The 17638-nt window shown below is 34.9% G+C and overlaps 1 protein-coding gene across 12 annotated transcripts in view; it reads right to left on the minus strand.

Moving 5' to 3' along the window:
* Positions 1-17638, minus strand: part of ARL6 (ARF like GTPase 6) — a 46072-nt gene that overhangs the window by 2920 nt on the left and 25514 nt on the right. For 8 of the 12 annotated variants that reach the window (XM_081572595.1, XM_081572602.1, XM_081572596.1 and 5 more), the window contains 2 exons: positions 15920-15975; positions 8175-10841 (listed from right to left, as the gene is read on the minus strand). In XM_081572595.1, coding sequence (XP_081428721.1) covers positions 10816-10841; positions 15920-15975 — 82 coding nt within the window. In that variant the 3' untranslated portion in view covers positions 8175-10815. Of the gene's footprint in view, positions 1-8174; positions 10842-15776; positions 15790-15919; positions 15976-17638 lie in introns of those variants that run through there. The other 4 variants (XR_014077575.1, XR_014077574.1, XR_014077576.1 and 1 more) reach the window with 2 other exon arrangements.

The following is a 17638-nucleotide window of genomic DNA, read 5'->3' on the forward strand; positions in this document are numbered from 1 at the left end:
GCCACCCCACGCTATGACTGTGGCTTGTCCTTAGGCTAAAAGGCTCAAAAAGTGAAACTGACCCCATGCTAGTGCCTTCTTCTAAGTTTCAACTCCCCTCTGAAACATGCCTGCTTCTGTTCATTCTCTATATAACTTGCAGGTAGTTGGAGTTTTTGGTGTTGGCCAGAATTTATAGTTAACTGTAGGAAGGTGGTCTATTAGGAACCTAAAAGATCACTTACTGCTGGCCCAGGACCTCATTGTTAGAAGCTTAATAATATCTTTAGGAATAGAAGTTGAACGAACTTAGGTATGTGTGCTCACATACCACCTGGGAAGCCCACATGAACATATAAAAATAATTAATCACTGAATAATATTTTATTTAGATTAACATAATCAAAATTAACATTCATTAACATTCTGAATTTAATATGCCCCCCAAATCTGTGGACCAAGGCAAAAATTACATATAATGTTGGCTTACATGGGGCTTCCCAGGTGGCACAGAGGTAAAGTATCCATCTGCCAATGCAGGAGACGCAAGTTCGATCCTTGGGTCAGGAAGATCCCCTGGAGGAGGGCATGGCAACCTATTCCAGTATTCTTGCCTAGAAAATTCCATGGACAGAGAAGTCTGGCAGGCAACAGTTCATGGGGTTGCAAAGAGTCAGATACAACTAAGTGACTGAACACAGCACATTGGCTTACATATTTATCCATTCAACAAATGTGGACACAATATATATCATGCAGTTTGGAATGCAGGGTGCAAATAAATTCCCTGCACTCATTTGTAGAGATGTGAATGGACCTAGAGACTGTCATACAGAGTGCAGTGAACAAGAAAGAGAACAACAAATATCATATAATATTGCTTATATGTGGAATCTTGAAAAAATGATACCAATGAACTTCCCTGCAAAGAAGCAATAGAGATATAGATGTAGAGAATGTATGCACGATACAGGGGTGTGGGGGTGGGTGAGATGAATTGGGAGAATGGGATGACATATATACGCTACTATGTATAAAACAGATAACTAATGTGGTGTTGGAGAAGACTCTTGAGAGTCCCTTGGACTGCAAGATCCAACCAGTCCATCCTAAAGGAGATCAGTCCAGGGTGTTCGTTGGAAGGACTGATGTTGAAGCTGAAACTCCAATACTTTGGCTACCTGATGTGAACAGCTGACTCATTTGAAGAGACCCTGATGCTGGGAAAGATTGAGGGCAGGAGGAGAAAGGGATGACACAGGATGAGATGGTTGGATGGCATCACCGATTCAATGGACATGGGTTTGGGTAGACTTGATGATGGACAGGGAGGCCTGGCGTGCTGCGGTTCATGGGGTCGCAAAGAGTCAGACACGACTGAGCGGCTGAACTGAACTGAACTGAATGAGAACTGTATAGCACAGGGAATTCTACTCAATGCTCTGTAGTAACCTAAATGGGAAGAATCCAAAAAAGAGGGATATAGGTATACATATACCTAATTCACTTTGCTGTACAGTAGCAACTAACACATCATTGTAAAGCAATTATACTCCAATAAAAATAAATAAAAAAAACTTCATGAGGGCAGAAATAATTTCTGTATCAAAAAGTCTACAAACAATAAATATTGGAGAAAGTATGGAGAAAAGAGAATTCTCTTATCCTGTTGGTGGGAATGTAAATTGGTATAAGCACTATGAGAATAGAATGGAGGTCTCTTAAAAAACTAAAAATAGAGCTATCATGTGGCTCAGCAATTCCACTCCTGGGCATATATCTGGAGAAAAACATGGTTTGAAAGGATATATGCACCCCAATATTAAACTGCAGTGCTGTTTACAATAGCCAAGACTTTGAAAACAACCTACATGTACATTGAGAGATGACTGGATAAAGATGTAGTCTAATTTAAAATGAAAGCAACAGAAGTAATCAAGTTAAAAATAAAGGAAGACAGATAATATTTGGGTGAAATCTGGAGATAAAACTTGTGGAAGGCTGGAAAGATGTCAAAACTAGGCCCATCTCCTTTCAAATGGTATATTAGGGTGAATGCAGAACAGCAACTGATTGTTAGCAGGGAGGGTTGGGGAGAAGGAAACTCATAATATTTCATATATATCCTAAAGAACACACGACAAAAAAGGATTGGAAGGCTTGTAAATCGTTTCCTCTACCATGTACAAGAACCATGTTTAATGTGAAAGTAAAAAAGACTGAAAAGAGAGAGTGAGAAAAAAAGATGCGGTCCATATATATAATGGGATATTACTCAGCCATTAAAAAGAATGAAATAATGCCGTTTGCAGCAACATGGATGGAACTCCATGGAGATTGTCATACTAAGTGAAGTAAGTCAGAGAAAAATGAGTATCATATGATATTGGTTATATGCAGAATCTAAAAAAAATGATACAAATGAACTTATTTACAAAACAGAAACAGACTCACAGATTTAAAGAACACACTTCTGGTTACCATGGGGGAAGGGAGCGGGGGAGGGATAGATTGTGAGTTTTGGATTGACATGTATACACCGCTATATTTAAAATAGACAACCAACAAGGACCTACCATTACACAGGCAACTCTGCTCAATATTCTGTAATAACCTAAAGGGGAAAGAATTTGAAAAAGAATAGATACTTGCATAACTGCATCACTTTGCTTTACACCTGACACTAACACATTATTAATCAATTCTCTTCCAGTATAAAATAAAAAAAATTAAAAAAGAAAAAGGAATAGTCCTAGAGGAATACTTCTCAAGCTTTAGCATGTATTTTACCATAGGTGACTGATGAAAATTTGAGAATATCATTGGATATAGCCTGGGTTCCTCAGAAGGCACTCCTCAAGTAAAAAGATTTTGCATTACTTTATTAGGAAGTAAAGTTATGGGAAAGGAGGATTAAGCCGGTTAGGAGAGTGGCAATACAAAGAGATATTACTGAGCTGGATGCTGTTAAATATGACTAATTGTTAGAGTCAGAGGATTCATCCCAGAAGCTATATATAGTGAGTCTCAAGACAGTCCACAATTAATGGGAAAAACAGAAAAAGGGAAGAATTTATTCACTAGTTCTGTCTCCCACTTGTCAATAGTTCTCCTACTGGGCTATATATGTTTTAGAATGGTAGTGGTGGGGGCATGGGAACAAAAATAGGGCCCTCTGCACCTACATATAGTTGGTTAGAGCCTACAAGCAGTGGCAGCTAAAATGAGATGGTGAGTCTGAGAGAATCTGAAATGGCTCATAAAATGTGTCTGAAATAATATATCTTAAAAGACATCTCTGATTACTGGCTTGGTTTGAGGCACTTAACTATGAAGTACTGTGGCCATATTTTTAACCATAGGTCCCTTTTGGGCCAGGCTAGGTTGCGTCTGCTTTGACACTTAGTAAAGAATTAAGCCACTTAGAAGTTTCCAGGTGACCTTCGGTTAAGGCTAAGCTTTCATTCAGCTGGTTTGGGCCGACAAAATGGCAATGCCATATAGTTCAATTAAATAGAATATGTTAAGACTTTCCATAGAGAACCCTAGAAACTTCTATACTTGCTTAGAAAACACTTAAGATAGGAAACAGTAGAGAAAAGGGTCTTAGATAATGTGTAGATAGTCAAAACAAGAGTGACTAGGAAGTGTAAAAAAGGGAAGATGAAATGCATCAGCTTCCTCAATAAAGGATTACAGTATAAAGACTCAAATATTCAAACACAATTGTTGCCTTTGAAAACAAGCTCATACACACATTTCTAAAATAAGTACTGAGTCAAATTCTAGAATAATTTTGAGGAAAATGAAACAATTTTTCTAAACATAATGTAGTCTGATTTACATTATTAGGCAGAGCCATGTCAATCCCTAATGTGTTCACATTCAGGCTTCCAGACCGTGACCCTGGTTTACTGAAATAAGCAAATGTACTATTAGAGACCTATCTATTCCATGATAGCTACAAGGACTTGGAAGCAATCTGAAATCATGATTTTCCTGAGAGTTAGCCCAGTTCTGAGTTTTAACCAGGGCACCACTGCCACCTCCCACATTATACAATATTTTCTGTAAGGAGGAAGAGAAGGTATGAATTTAGATTCTTCCTTTATAATTAGAGAGTTTACACTTGCAGTTACACTATTTTTTTTCTGATTGCAGTTGATTAGAGGATTATCTTAATAAATGCACATATATCAATATTAACTTATGCCTTCTGAAGAACAACTTGAAGCAAAGCTAAAGGAAAAAAGATGAAAAAAACCTTGAGTTAACTGCATAATTTCAAGGTTTCCTTAGAAAAAGACACTCTTAGCATTATGGTTTTTCATTTTCTTATGAAGTGACCTTAGGATGTAGATACTCTTCCTCAGTTTTCTTCTGGAAGGTAGGATATGTAAGAAAGATATTTAAATAAATCTAATGGATCTATTAAGTTAAATGCAGAGTACTATAAAATGTTTAAATGTAAATAAAGTGTTCTTTGTGGTGCTAGTAATTCTCTTACATTAAAAGGAAATACAGGATTTCCCTTGTAGTCCAGTGCTAAGAATCTTCCTGAAATGCAGGGGACATGGGTTTAATCCCTGGTCCAGGAAGATTCCATGTGTCGCAGGGCAACTAAAACCATGCATCACAACTACTGAAGCCCACGCCCTCTAGAGTCCATGCTCCACAAGAGAAGCCACCCCAATGTGAAGCCCGAGCACTGTAACCAGAGTAGCCCCAGCTTGCTGCAACTAGAGAGAGCCTGCATGCAACGATGAAGACCTAGCACAGCCAATAAATAAATTAATGAATAAAAATAACTTAAAAAATACAATTGTAGACTTCTTAGACATAGTTGTTCCTTGAATCCTCTTCTACTGTAGAGCAAACCCTATTCACAAAAAAGACTTAGTGCCTAATTGCTATGGAGGGGATGCCTCAGAACTGTACTGATTTCTTTTAAGAAAGAACTGCAGTCTATTTCTTAAGTTTATACCCACTTCCCACACAGACAAATTTTGTGATAACTACTGATATCTCTGCTTGTTATATTTGAAAGTCTAGAAAAATACTGCCTCTTACCTTTATAGAGACAAACACAGGGTTTTAGTCAACAAACATAGCACTGATATTTAAAAAAAATAATTCTGTGCTAAGATGTATTTCAAATTAGAAAAATGGATTTTAACATTAACAAGACACCATGTTGATACAGGGTCTTGGAAACTATTTTATTTATTCTCTAAAAATCTTGTCCTCCTATGCATAAATGAAAGAAAATTATTTACAGTATGAGGGTTTAACAATGTAAAAAGGGATAACCAGTGATATTCTGTAAATCTAGAATTTAAACTCACTCAATGAGTGGACTGTATTTAAGACATTTACAATCTAGTAACTAAAAAAATGCAGTAAAAGTTTCCAGAAATGGCAAGAGCTGATGTATCACATTTAACAGTATCAAAAAACAACAACAAAAAAACACTATCTGTAAGATATTAAACTTGCCCAAGAAAGCCTTGGGGAAAAAGTTAATGATCACTACTGTGAGTGAACTGAGAGCTTCCTATGACCTTAGGATATGCATTCTGATACATACACATGCACACACACTACACTGAGCCTAAGAAAATAGAGCTTAAATGTGAAATTGGCTTTAACTCCAACACTAATGATTATCCTTAATTGGAGACATAAATCTATCTCAGTAATATTTTACTACATAAAGTGAAAGTTGCTCAGTAGTGTCCAACTCTGTGACCCAACGGACTGTAACTTGCCAGGTTCCACTAGTTATCATTTACCTCAAAATATTGGTAAACTTGAGAAATCTGGAAGTCCAAATCAGATGCTTGGGGATAATCTGTGTGATTAAACTTTGCAACTTTAACATGCCTGATATTTCAGAATTTGCCCCATCTGTTGCCACCCATTTAAAGCAAAGGAAGGAAAAAAGACTTCAGAGGGTTAGGACATCAATATAACGGGTGGAAGGGCCACAGAGGGCTTTCAAAGAGCATCACTTTCAGGACTTCTCTGGTGGTCCAGTGATAAAGAATCTGCCTGCTAATAAATAACAAATAATTAACTTAATTTAAAAAGGGCATTACTTTTCAGCCATTTGCATCTAATTGTTCACCTTTAGTATAATTATTTAAGAAAGAAGTAGGACTTCCCTGGTGGTCCAGTGGTTGAGAATATGCCTGTCAAGGCAGAGAATGCATGGGGCATCTAAGCACAAGCCTCACAATCACTGAAGCTGGCAAGCTCTACAGCCCATGCTCTGCAACAAGTGAAGCCACTGTAGTGAGAAACCCACATACCACAACTAGAGAAAGCCCAAGAGCAGCACCCAGCACAGCCAAAAATAATTCTTTTAAAAAAGAAGTAATTTTAAGTTGCTTCATTTCATTTTAGAATGATTTTTAGCTTTTTGAGAAGCCTTGCAGAGATTAAGAACACAAATTATGGGGACAGTTTAGTCTAAACTCAAAATCTGGAGTCTTCTGTTTATTTGCAGTGGGACCATAGGCAAGTTACTTAACTTCCTCTGCCTCACCTTCATCATCTACAATAGGGGTCGGCAAAGATTTTTTGCAAAGCCCCAGCCAATAAATAATTTTATGCTTTGTGGGTCACATACGATATACGTTGCTCCTTAAATAAAAAAATAACTCTTTAAAAATGTTAAGTGTAAAATTTACATTTAAAAAATATGTAAAACCATTATTAGCTCAAGGGCCATACAAAAATAGAACAGTAGTTTGTTCATCTGTGATCTACATAATAGAAGGAAACGCATTTACCTTACAGAGTTGTTACTGAGGATTAAATGAATTAATATGTATATGTAAAGTGCTTAGTGCCTGGCACACAGTAAAAACTATAAAAATGTTTATTATTATTACTATATTTCTAACCGAATTTTATTTTCAAAGTACCTACTGTTTCTCTATGACTTCTAGCATCACATGTTGAATTGAAATTTGGAGAAGAATTTTAATTTGTCCTTTTTGGTTTATTCCAAATCACCATAAAAAAAGCTTAACACTATGTGTCCATGAAGCAGCCAAGTGTGGCATTAAAATCAAATGATCAAAGGGAAGAGTTAATAATGGTCCTGAGGCAATTCCTTGAAAACCCAGAAAAAACATCCTTAATGAGAAAGATTTACCATACAATGTAATAACTAAGTTACTTGAAACATTTAATCAAACACAATAATCATTTCTCAAAGTATTTCCTGCCAGTCATGCTGCTGCTGCTGCTGCTAAGTCACTTCAGTTGTGTCCGACTCTGTGCGACCCCATAGACTGCAGCCCACCAGGCTCACCCGTCCCTGGGATTCTCCAGGCAAGAACACTGAAGTGGGTTGCCATTTCCTTCTCCAATGCATGAAAGGGAAAAGTGAAAGTGAAGTCGCTGAGTCGTGTCCGACTCTTAGCGACCCCATGGACTGCAGCCTACCAGGCTCCTCCATCCATGGGATCTTCCAGGCAAGAGTACTGGAGTGGGGTGCCATTGCCTTCTCCACCTGCCAGTCATAGAAATGAACAAATCTATCTGAACATTCACTTAAGTGAACATTTAATATTGGGTTCATTTTTAACTAAGAGAAAGAATGAAATTAAAAGACACTTGTTCGTTGGAAGAAAAACGGTGATAAACCTAGACAACATATTAAAAAGCAGAGACTACTTTGCTGACAAAGGTCTGTATAGTCAAAGTTATGGTTTTCCCCATAGTCCTGTATGGATGTGAGAGCTGGACCATAAAGAAGGCTAAGTGCTGAAGAATCGCTGCTTTTGAACTGTGGTGCTGGAGAAGACTCCTGGAGAGTCCCTTGGACAGCAAGATCAAACCAGTCAATCCTAAAGGAAATCAACTCTGAATATTCAATGGAAGGACTGATGCTGAAGATATGAAGCTCCAATACTTTGACCACCTGATGCAAGGAGCTGACTCATTAGAAAAGAACCTGATGCTAGGAAAGACTGAGGGCAAGAAAAGAAAGGGGCGGCAGAGGATGAGACAATTAGATGGCATTTCCGACTCAATGGACATGAGTTTGAGCAAATTCCAGGAGACAGTGAAGGATGACAGGGAAGCCTGGCATGCTGCAGTCCATGGGGTTGCAAAGAGTCAGGTACCACTTAGCGAACATCAACAAAGAAGGAATAATCACAAAGCAGAAAATATGCACCAGGTCAGTTAAAATGCACAATATTTTAATGTACCGAGTTACATGCAGGAGTGTTTGCCTTAAGTTTTCTTAAGGGTAACTGTATATATTTATAGAAATCACAACATGGTGGGCTGAAAATTTCAAAGGAAAAAAATAAATAATCAGAAGACAGTTCATAATTTTTATCAGACAAGCTATAAATGAAAAATATACACAACTCAGCTCTTTTGTGATTTGTAAGGCACAGGCTGAATAGGGCCACATTTAAATGCAAAATATACAATAGGCTAACTTTTAAACATTTTACGAGGTGTCATATTGAAATATAGAGCATAATGAATGTTTTGTAACAATGATGTCTAAACATAAAAAAACTCCTTGCTTTAGCCTTAATACATTTTAATTGCATAATATGTTAAATACAAATGCAATACCCTCAGTGTATATACACTTATATGGCATGCTGTGACCACTAAAGCCCAACTTGCTTCTACATAATCTTTAAATGAAAACAGAGAACAAATTGATGTTTATAAACTAGATTTGGAGATTATGGAAACAAAGGAAACAGTCTGTACCCTCTTCTATGTATTTACATAGGTATGAACTTCGAATATTAATTAGCTCAGTATCAACATGGTTTTAAGAATTATTCTTAACATAGTCATTTCTGCCCAGTTTGAAATTTGAAGTGTTAACAGACTTAAAACAAACAAAAAACAAAAATAAATAAATAAAACAGTAGTCCCTTGTTCATGACCTCCTCCACACCCATCCTAGTCTCCCACCCCAGTGAAGACTTTTCTATCCTTTTAGCTATTCTTATGGCAGATATCTCTATATTTCTAAAATCAGTATTACTCTTAGCTCTTGAATGATCTATTTTAAACAGATTGTTTTGTTCTGAATTCCAGAACCACCATTTACTAGCTCTGTGACCTTAAACAAATACCATTTTTAAGCCCTATCCTTGTCTATAAAACAAATACCAGAACCTACTACATACGGTTATTGTCAGGATTATAGATGCAAAATACCACACATGTAATATTTTGCTCAAAATACAATTATAGCTATTATTATTGTTATCTTATGGTAGGTAAGGATTTGAATTCTCTTACATCACCACTTCCTCCATCCTCCTAAAATTGTTATAGCATATCGGTTTTTTTGTTGAATTACAGTGTTTTCATCTTCACATCTTTTTTATATTTGAAGCAACTCTAGACTAACGAGACTCACCTTGTATCCTCATCAAAACCATTTATGAGAAGTTGGCAACCTAGCTAAAATGCTGGATCACTGGAATAGTCTGGGTAATTTTCAATTTGCCAAATTCCAAATCACTGGGATTTCCGGACTAAGAGAAACTGGATTATAGAATTTTTACTATGGTTTTAAAATTATTATATTCAAATCTCTGTGAAACATGCCACTACTGTAGTCACTGTAATACACCTTTATTACTCACTTACCTTTTGCCTTCTGTTTCTTTCATTTTCACAGCTAAGGATATTTAAGATGCTACATACTGTATATTACAGTTTTCCTTTATATGGATTATTTTTTAGGATTTACACCACTGCTCTATCCACAGTTCCCCAGTGATTGATTAAAAACGAATGCTTCTATTTAGTGTTTACAATTTCAAGTAGTCTCTAAGTTGTGAGAGGCAACACAATTTGCAAACAGTAGATGGCAGAAGTATGTTTAAAATTCTAAAGAACATTTTTGCAGCAGTTCATGCACAGGAAAATCACAGTTGATGAGTCACAGTCTATTTTAACAAAGTACCACAATAAACTGGACACAATTTAAAGGAAGAAAGAAAAAATCAACTGTAATAATTAATCTTAAAATGCAGTATTTTCATTCAGCCAATGAAATAAATTAGACCCTACGTAAGAAAAGATTCTCAAATTTTCCCTCATTATCTTTTAAGTTCTCTGAGGATAAGGAACATGTTTTATTTACCTTATATCACCATTGCCTACAACAATGCCAAACTAGTACAGATACAGAGATGTTTCATATGTATTCACTGAATAAATGAATTCTGTTTAACTTGGTCTCAGATAATTTGCAAATGTTTGACAGTAAAACACCAAATGCCATATTAACACAGTGTTATTCTTTTCAGCATACAAAGCACACTAGTTGGTACATTACATTTTATGTTATGTTGATGGTGACATATAGTAAAGCTTTAATATATAGTAATTTACCCAAGGACCTTTATAAATACTTAAAGTTCTTTTTCACAAGCACATCATACTACAAAGTCAAATCATAAACTATATTTTTGGATGACAATTAAAAAATAAAATGCCTTAAAGATATCATTAATCATGATGGGGTACTGAGATAACTCTGACTTTATAAACATTCTAATTACAGTCAAATGTAGACCTCTACCAAGAAGTTGATAAATCTAGGGAGGGAGCTCTTTGGAGGAAAGATTTAGTTTTGATATAATTAATGGCCAGATTAGCATACCTGAAGTCCTATCTTCTTAAAAACCTCGTTAAGAGTCCATAAATGCAGGTAGAAGATTATAAAGTATTCTTAGATGTAAAGACACCTTTAAAAATGTAAAGTATTCAGTTTGCCTTAATATATATTTCTTGAACTGAAAACTGTTGAGGTTTCCAAATACTATTTTTTCATGTCTTCACAGCCTGGATCTGATCTGATAACAAAAACCAAACAAAAAGTTATTAGTCTCTACAGGGCAAAATCTACTTTCTAAAGTAATCTAAGACAAATCTATAACAACAGGTAGAAACCCATGCATACAACTGCTTTTTTTTAAAGCATAATTCATATTATAGTTTTTCTTTTTGTCACTGTACATGCACCCAATTAGAGTCAACTAGTTCCACGAAACTTCTGTTAAAAAATCAGTCCCTTGCCTCATTCCTTCTTTCTTTCACAGGCAACTACTTCCAACTCCTTTTTAAGTGATTACTTCTATCTCTAAATAATATGCTTTTATCATTACTTCTTGAATTCAATGTAACATAGGGCTTCAGTTCTCACACATTTGTACACCATCTTCTGCCACCCTCATGATGCTTCCAATACTCCCATTTTCCTAAAACAGTAATGTTTATGTGAATGCTACTCACAGCTGGGACAAGGGATAAACTTCAGTTACTTTTCCTTTCTTCTACTATATTTTGTTTTCCCTGCAGTGAATAATTGCTCTTCATTCCCAACCCTGCCTTAGTTTTGTTTTTTAATATAACTAACATTATAATTCAATCCACTACTCTCACACAGTTTCAGGCTTTACTAGTATGAGCCATAAAACTGGTCGATCATTTTCAGTTTCTTGAAGAACTCTCCCTTATAGTCTTGTGCAGACTCTTTAATCTGACCCAGCTGTTCTCCGTGCTTGTGCAGGTATTTTCATATGAGATCTTTCATTATCATTCTAGGATCTCTATTATCATCCTAGGGGGTCCTTCCTAACTTTCTTGTGCAGATTTCCCTATTTCATGGTACCTTATTTTTTCTTTTTGCTTTATTCCTTTGTTTTTGACAAGTATACCTCTGTGGCTACTTTAGTATTAATAAACTGTATAGAAAGTGAACTCTTGAGACTTGACATGGCTGAAGACGTCTTAATTCTCTACAGTTACAATACACTGATACTGCCTGAGATATTATTTTCTCCTTAAGATTTTTCCAGGCACTGCTTCCAAGTGTTGCTGGTGAGAGGTCTGATGCTACTTTGTTTCCTTATCTAAGGAAATCTTTGGATGAAATCTCTTATTTTCTTCTCATGAAATATGGTGAATTTTTCCACCATCTTCAGTGTTGATTTTAATGATGCAACTTGGTGTGGGAATATTTTCATCCACCGCCTTGGGCTCTAAAGGGGTCTTATAACTAAAAACTCATCTTTCAGTTCTGGAAAATACTGTTTTATGATTTGATGACTTTCCTCTATTTTCTCTGTTCTCTTTCAGAAATTCTTACTAGCATTTTGGGCCTCATAAATGACTCCTTACTTTATCTTTTCTCCCCCCATTGTCTTTTTTGTACTTTCTTAGAGAATATCTCTATTTTATCTTCTTTTGATTGAGTTTTCCATTTCTACTTGTTGTTGTTCAGTCACTCAGTTGTGTCTGACTTTTTGCGACCCCATGGGCTGTACCATGCCAGGTTTCCCTGTCCTTCACCATCTCCTGGAGCTTGCTCAAACTCATGTCCATCGAGTCAGTGATGCCATCCAACCATTTCTACTATTCTTATTTTCAAGAACTCATATTTTTGTTCTTTTTCAATTAGTATTCTTGTCATATTCATGAAAGTAATACATTCTTTTATCTCTTTGAGGCTACTTGAATAGTGTTTTGAAAAATTCTCCCTAAATAGTCTTTTTCTATACTTTTTCTTTTGCTCCGTAATTCCGAATGTTTTGTCTTCAAATACTTGGCAATCCTTTGCTATCTTCTCATATGTGTAAGTGAACACTATAAAGTTGACTGGAATTTCGTTATCAAAAGTAATCTTCATCCTAGTGTATAGCTAGGCCATTTCCTTGAGAATTTCTAATGTTAACACCTTTGGATCTTTTCTCTTAGCTGACCTGACTCCTCAAAGCTGGCTTTCTATCTTCTACCTATTGCCACTGTCTGCTAGGAGAAACAGGAGAAAGCAGAAGATGGTTATAATCTTCAGTATGAAACTCCCATTTACTCCTCCTTTTCAGTTTAGCATTCCAACACAGTTGTGCTCAGCGTTCTCCACTCCAGAGATACTATGTGACTCTCTGAGAAGAACGAACCTTCAATCTTCTGCTGGGGCACGGATGTATACCTGTGCATTGCCTTTCAGTCTCACCTCGTCCTTATTTCTAATTTCCATCAATTCCTGAGCCTTTGGAGAGATCTGCAATGTCAACTAGGATGGTTTCCAGCTTTCTCCAGTGCTAGCTTAGAATTCCACTCTCTCAAGTCTGTTAAGTGATTCAACATTCATCACATATTTGGCTTCAAAATTTGGTTACCATTTTTGTCACTCCCATTCTTTTTGCCCTCAGTCTCTTCACTCTTAGTGAGATTTGAAGAGGGGATGAAACTAAGTGTGTGTCCAACCCTTTGTTTTTCAATGGAATATCCCTATACATAGCTTATAAAATTCTTATATAAAAACTAGAAGCATTATAAACTTTTCCCATAAGATAAAGTGACTCAGTGAATAAGTTTCATGAGTCATGTGGAACGATGTTTTGTCTTTTCACAAATATTTAAGTTTCAGAGCTAGAAAACAACTTATACTTCTGCGATAGCTTCTATATATCCTCTGGTGGTTTTAAAAAATACTTAATAGTCTATTTATGGATTCTTGTTTTGGGGCTGTAATTGACAATCCCTCCAAAAGAGAATAGAATCATGGCATGAAATGTGTTATTTAATACTTAATCCTCAGTTTTTCAACCTTAAACTTAATAAAATTAAGTTGGTCCAAAATGAACCAGAGCCTTCTTGTTTATGATGTTAGGAAATTTCAGAATTTTGCAAGGAAAATGAAGAGATGTAAGTTCAGAACATCTTTCAAAGATTTACAGAAAAACTTCTTGATAGTAAGTTAACAAGTAGAGGCACAGACTAGTCTCCTAAATTTGCTACTTATTTTGCAAAGTAGGTTTTTACCTGTTTTCAAATCCAAAGACAGGAGCATCAAAAATATAAGCTATTTACTATATTATAGAAATTATGAACAAAGGATCTCCTACTCAAAACCAAACTGATATAGTTATAAATCTGCATACTAAGTTTCCTCTTCTGTTAAACAGAGAAGTTAGGATAAACTGAACATTTTTTGAGTGATTTCTTAAGGTAGGCACCTTAATACATAGAGCATTTCATTTAATCTGTATGGCAATATATGTGTGTGGAGTACAGCACGACTCTTGAAAGACACATTTTTTAATTTTACAGATGAGGAAAATTATCTGTATAATATAAAGACATTAGTTAATAATTAACAAGTAGTGGAATATATCTGACAGACTCAAAAGTCCAAGTGTTTTTTTACTTCTACATCATGCTGCCCACATAAAATGGGGATGTTACTACTTACTGTGCAGAGAATTGTAAAGTTTACATAAAATAATATGGCAACACAAGGGCACAAATTTTTTTTTTCAATAATGTATCCTTTTTATAAAGATTTGGGAGTTAAGATACAAAGATAATGAATCAGAAAAGTCAATGACAAAAATTAGATTCGAGTTGGCAAGTGACATTATGATGTTGGATCACTACTGACACCTAGAGGCCTTATTGTTACAGACAAAATAAAAAGATGTACAATCTAAAATCCAGATGCCCATCATTGATTTTCAGTTAAGTACTGTACTTTGTATTTTTTATTATGAACAATTGTGGGTTTCCATTCACACTATATCTCTGTTGTGGGCAATAATAAGTACTTAAAATAAGAAATAAAGGTTGAAAATATGTTTCTAGTGTCTTCTCTAGATTGTTCCTTTGTAATCTATTTGTTTTATGTGGAATCAGTCCCATAAAGTGGTCACTTTGACCACTTCTTTACACAGTTTGAGAAACTAAATTGTTGTGTTCAAAGAAAAATCCCACTAGTGATTCTGAGAACTTTTAGAGGTTCTCAGTTAAGTTTCACTTAATTGTAAAATCTAACTAGAGGTTCTTTGCAGTGTAATGGTAAATGGCATGATGACTATATAAACACAAAAGAGGGAAACACAAATACAACAGTCTGCGCAGTTAACTAGAACACCACATTTTACTAATAACACAGAAACATTTATTAGGTATACATTTAGTACTTTGAACCAAAGAAATATTATGTCTCTTTATGTATGGTAAGCAGGCTACTCTTAGATCCACCATGACATACAGTAGAGGAAAAAAAAATCACATATAGTTGGAATAAAGAGGATGTGTAGAAGAAATTAAATTTATAGCCACAAGACCACAGCTCATGGATTAACAAGTTAATCTCATTATTCACCCTTATTCAGGGCAGGAAGGTTCCTAAAAGAAATCATCCACTGTCCTGCTCAAAAACGGAAACTTTTTTGCCTGACCTTCAGGGTCCTATAATAAGAAGGACTTATAGAACTTGGTTTCATGCACATTCATGTTTTATTTGTCTGTGTGGGTCACTGTGCTTCAAGCCATTCCTGTGTCTTGTAGACAATGTAACCTTAGGGAAAATGATAGATCTTAATTTAATCCCTGGTATAGTAAGCCTGTATCAACTATGATAGCTATTTTGATGAATAACATATAGAACTGTGATATACACTAATAGAATACAGTATATACAGTACTAAATATGAATACTAAAATTTGTAGAAACATGTCATGTATAAATTCAGCTATATGTGTGTGGAGTACAGCATGACTCTTGAAAGACACATGCCACAAAGATTTTTATTGACACTAGGTCTAAAATTTATCCCAAAATTCAAATGTGCTTCTATTACTAGATCTGACAGAAACCTATTGCTACAAATTAAAATTATATTCTAGAGTTGTCATGTATACTGATGTAAGTACTTTTTATTTAAATAAATCCTTTATAAAAATGTAATTGAAGTAAATGGAGCAAGGTATTGGATACTTACTGTATTGTATTTTCTGATAGCAGAAATAGATGGAAACAAGAGGGAAAAAGGCAGTGATATAATAAAAATAGAATGTAAAAAAGAACAGAAAATGTGAATGGAAAGAAAATAAAGGCTGAAGAATGCAGTTTTTTATGATGTACCTTGAAGCCAGTCTACACCTTCTTGCAATCCTTCTCCTTTTATGGCATCACTAGCACTGAAATAAAACCAACAGAAAAATAGTCATTTCATTACATCAAAAAACTGTAAGAATAAATAATTACAATTTTGCCATATGGAAAATTAATATATTTAATAATATATCTGAGCAAAACTGGTTAAGTACTGAAACCGAATATATATAGGATATAAAAGTCTGAGTGTTTAGAATAAAGACGTGAGAAAAGTATTCATTAATTTATATGGACATTTGTAAAAATATATCATTAAAGTGTTACTATTCTAGGAATACTACTTGGACTGGCATTAACAAAACATACTTTGAGTTATTCTCTCAATAGTGGGATTATAGAGCACACCATCCTACTTTCCCCTACCAGCCCCAATGATTCAATAGCAATTATTTATTAGAAATGCTTTACTTAGGTTGTAATTTAGCCACAGGATGGAGTGACTTTATTTGAAATGAAAATTGATATCTAAAAGGTACAAATCTGTAACTGTAACTCTCGTAAACTGGTAAAATAAAAAAAATCCCAGTAGACTTCAACCATAGTTTTATATTTATTGGTTTTACAAACCTCGATAGGTTGATTAACTCTTTGGCCTTCAGTTTTTGCTTCTGTAAAATGGGAAAATATTACCACTGGCCTCATGTGATTATTATAAGAATTAAATATTTGAGATATGCATATAAAACATTGAATACAGGGTCTTTTCACTCGTTCCATTCTTGAAAGTAAGTAAGCCTAAATCCTTATTGTGACATTATTTTATAAATAATAAAAATTATATAAACTAAAATAATAAAATGTAGAGGATTTTTTGAGTATGAAATAATCTTTTTCTAAGACTCAGATTGACAGTTTCTCATAACATGTTACTGATAAAATTATCTAATAACAATTAGTATGCATAATTAGATTTTCTATATGATTAAGATTGCTTTTAGTGTGCTGAAGCATGATTTTAAAATGTACTAAATTATCTTAAAACAGTTAATTTGATTCAAATCAAAAGAGAAATTACTTTCAAGGAATTATTTATTGGACCAAGAACATGACTTACCATAGAATTATTTTAAAATAGGAAGACAGAAACAAATAGCATGAGATATGCAATTATTCAAAGCAAACTATGGATTACCTTTATTAATGGCAAAACATCAGTAACTGAAATACTTATATCAAGAATGATCAAGGTATTGACTTTTATCACAAACTTCTAGTCCCACAGAAGAGTACAGTGCCATGAAGAAACCTTTCTCCTTTGGTGGAGGTGTCACTACATTTCTAAAAATCCTGCATCTTTCCTAATAATTCTCAAATGTTTAAATTCTACCTTTCCTTTCAAATAAATCATAAGACTCATAACTGAAATAAAAGCCAGAGTCTTCACCATTTTCTGCAAGGCACTATGTGACACAGCCCCTGGTTATTTCTCAGGGGCCTCATCTACAATTTCCCCCTACCTCTCTGTTCCAGCCAGCAAGGACTTCTTGATGTTTCCAGAAAACATCAGGCACATTCTCATCCAAGAGCCTTTTCACTTGGTGGCCTCTCTATCTGGAAAAGTTATTCCTTCAAACCTTTGTGTGAATTGCTTCTTGAATTCAATTATATCTCAGAGGGAGACCACATTCATTATTCTTTCTCTTACTATTCTACTTTTTTTTTCACCTTCCCAACTGATGTTTTTAT

This window comes from Giraffa tippelskirchi, chromosome 2 (genome assembly GCF_054371585.1).
Source record: "Giraffa tippelskirchi isolate mGirTip1 chromosome 2, T2T-mGirTip1v1.2.pri, whole genome shotgun sequence".
Classification (NCBI taxonomy): domain Eukaryota; kingdom Metazoa; phylum Chordata; class Mammalia; order Artiodactyla; family Giraffidae; genus Giraffa; species Giraffa tippelskirchi.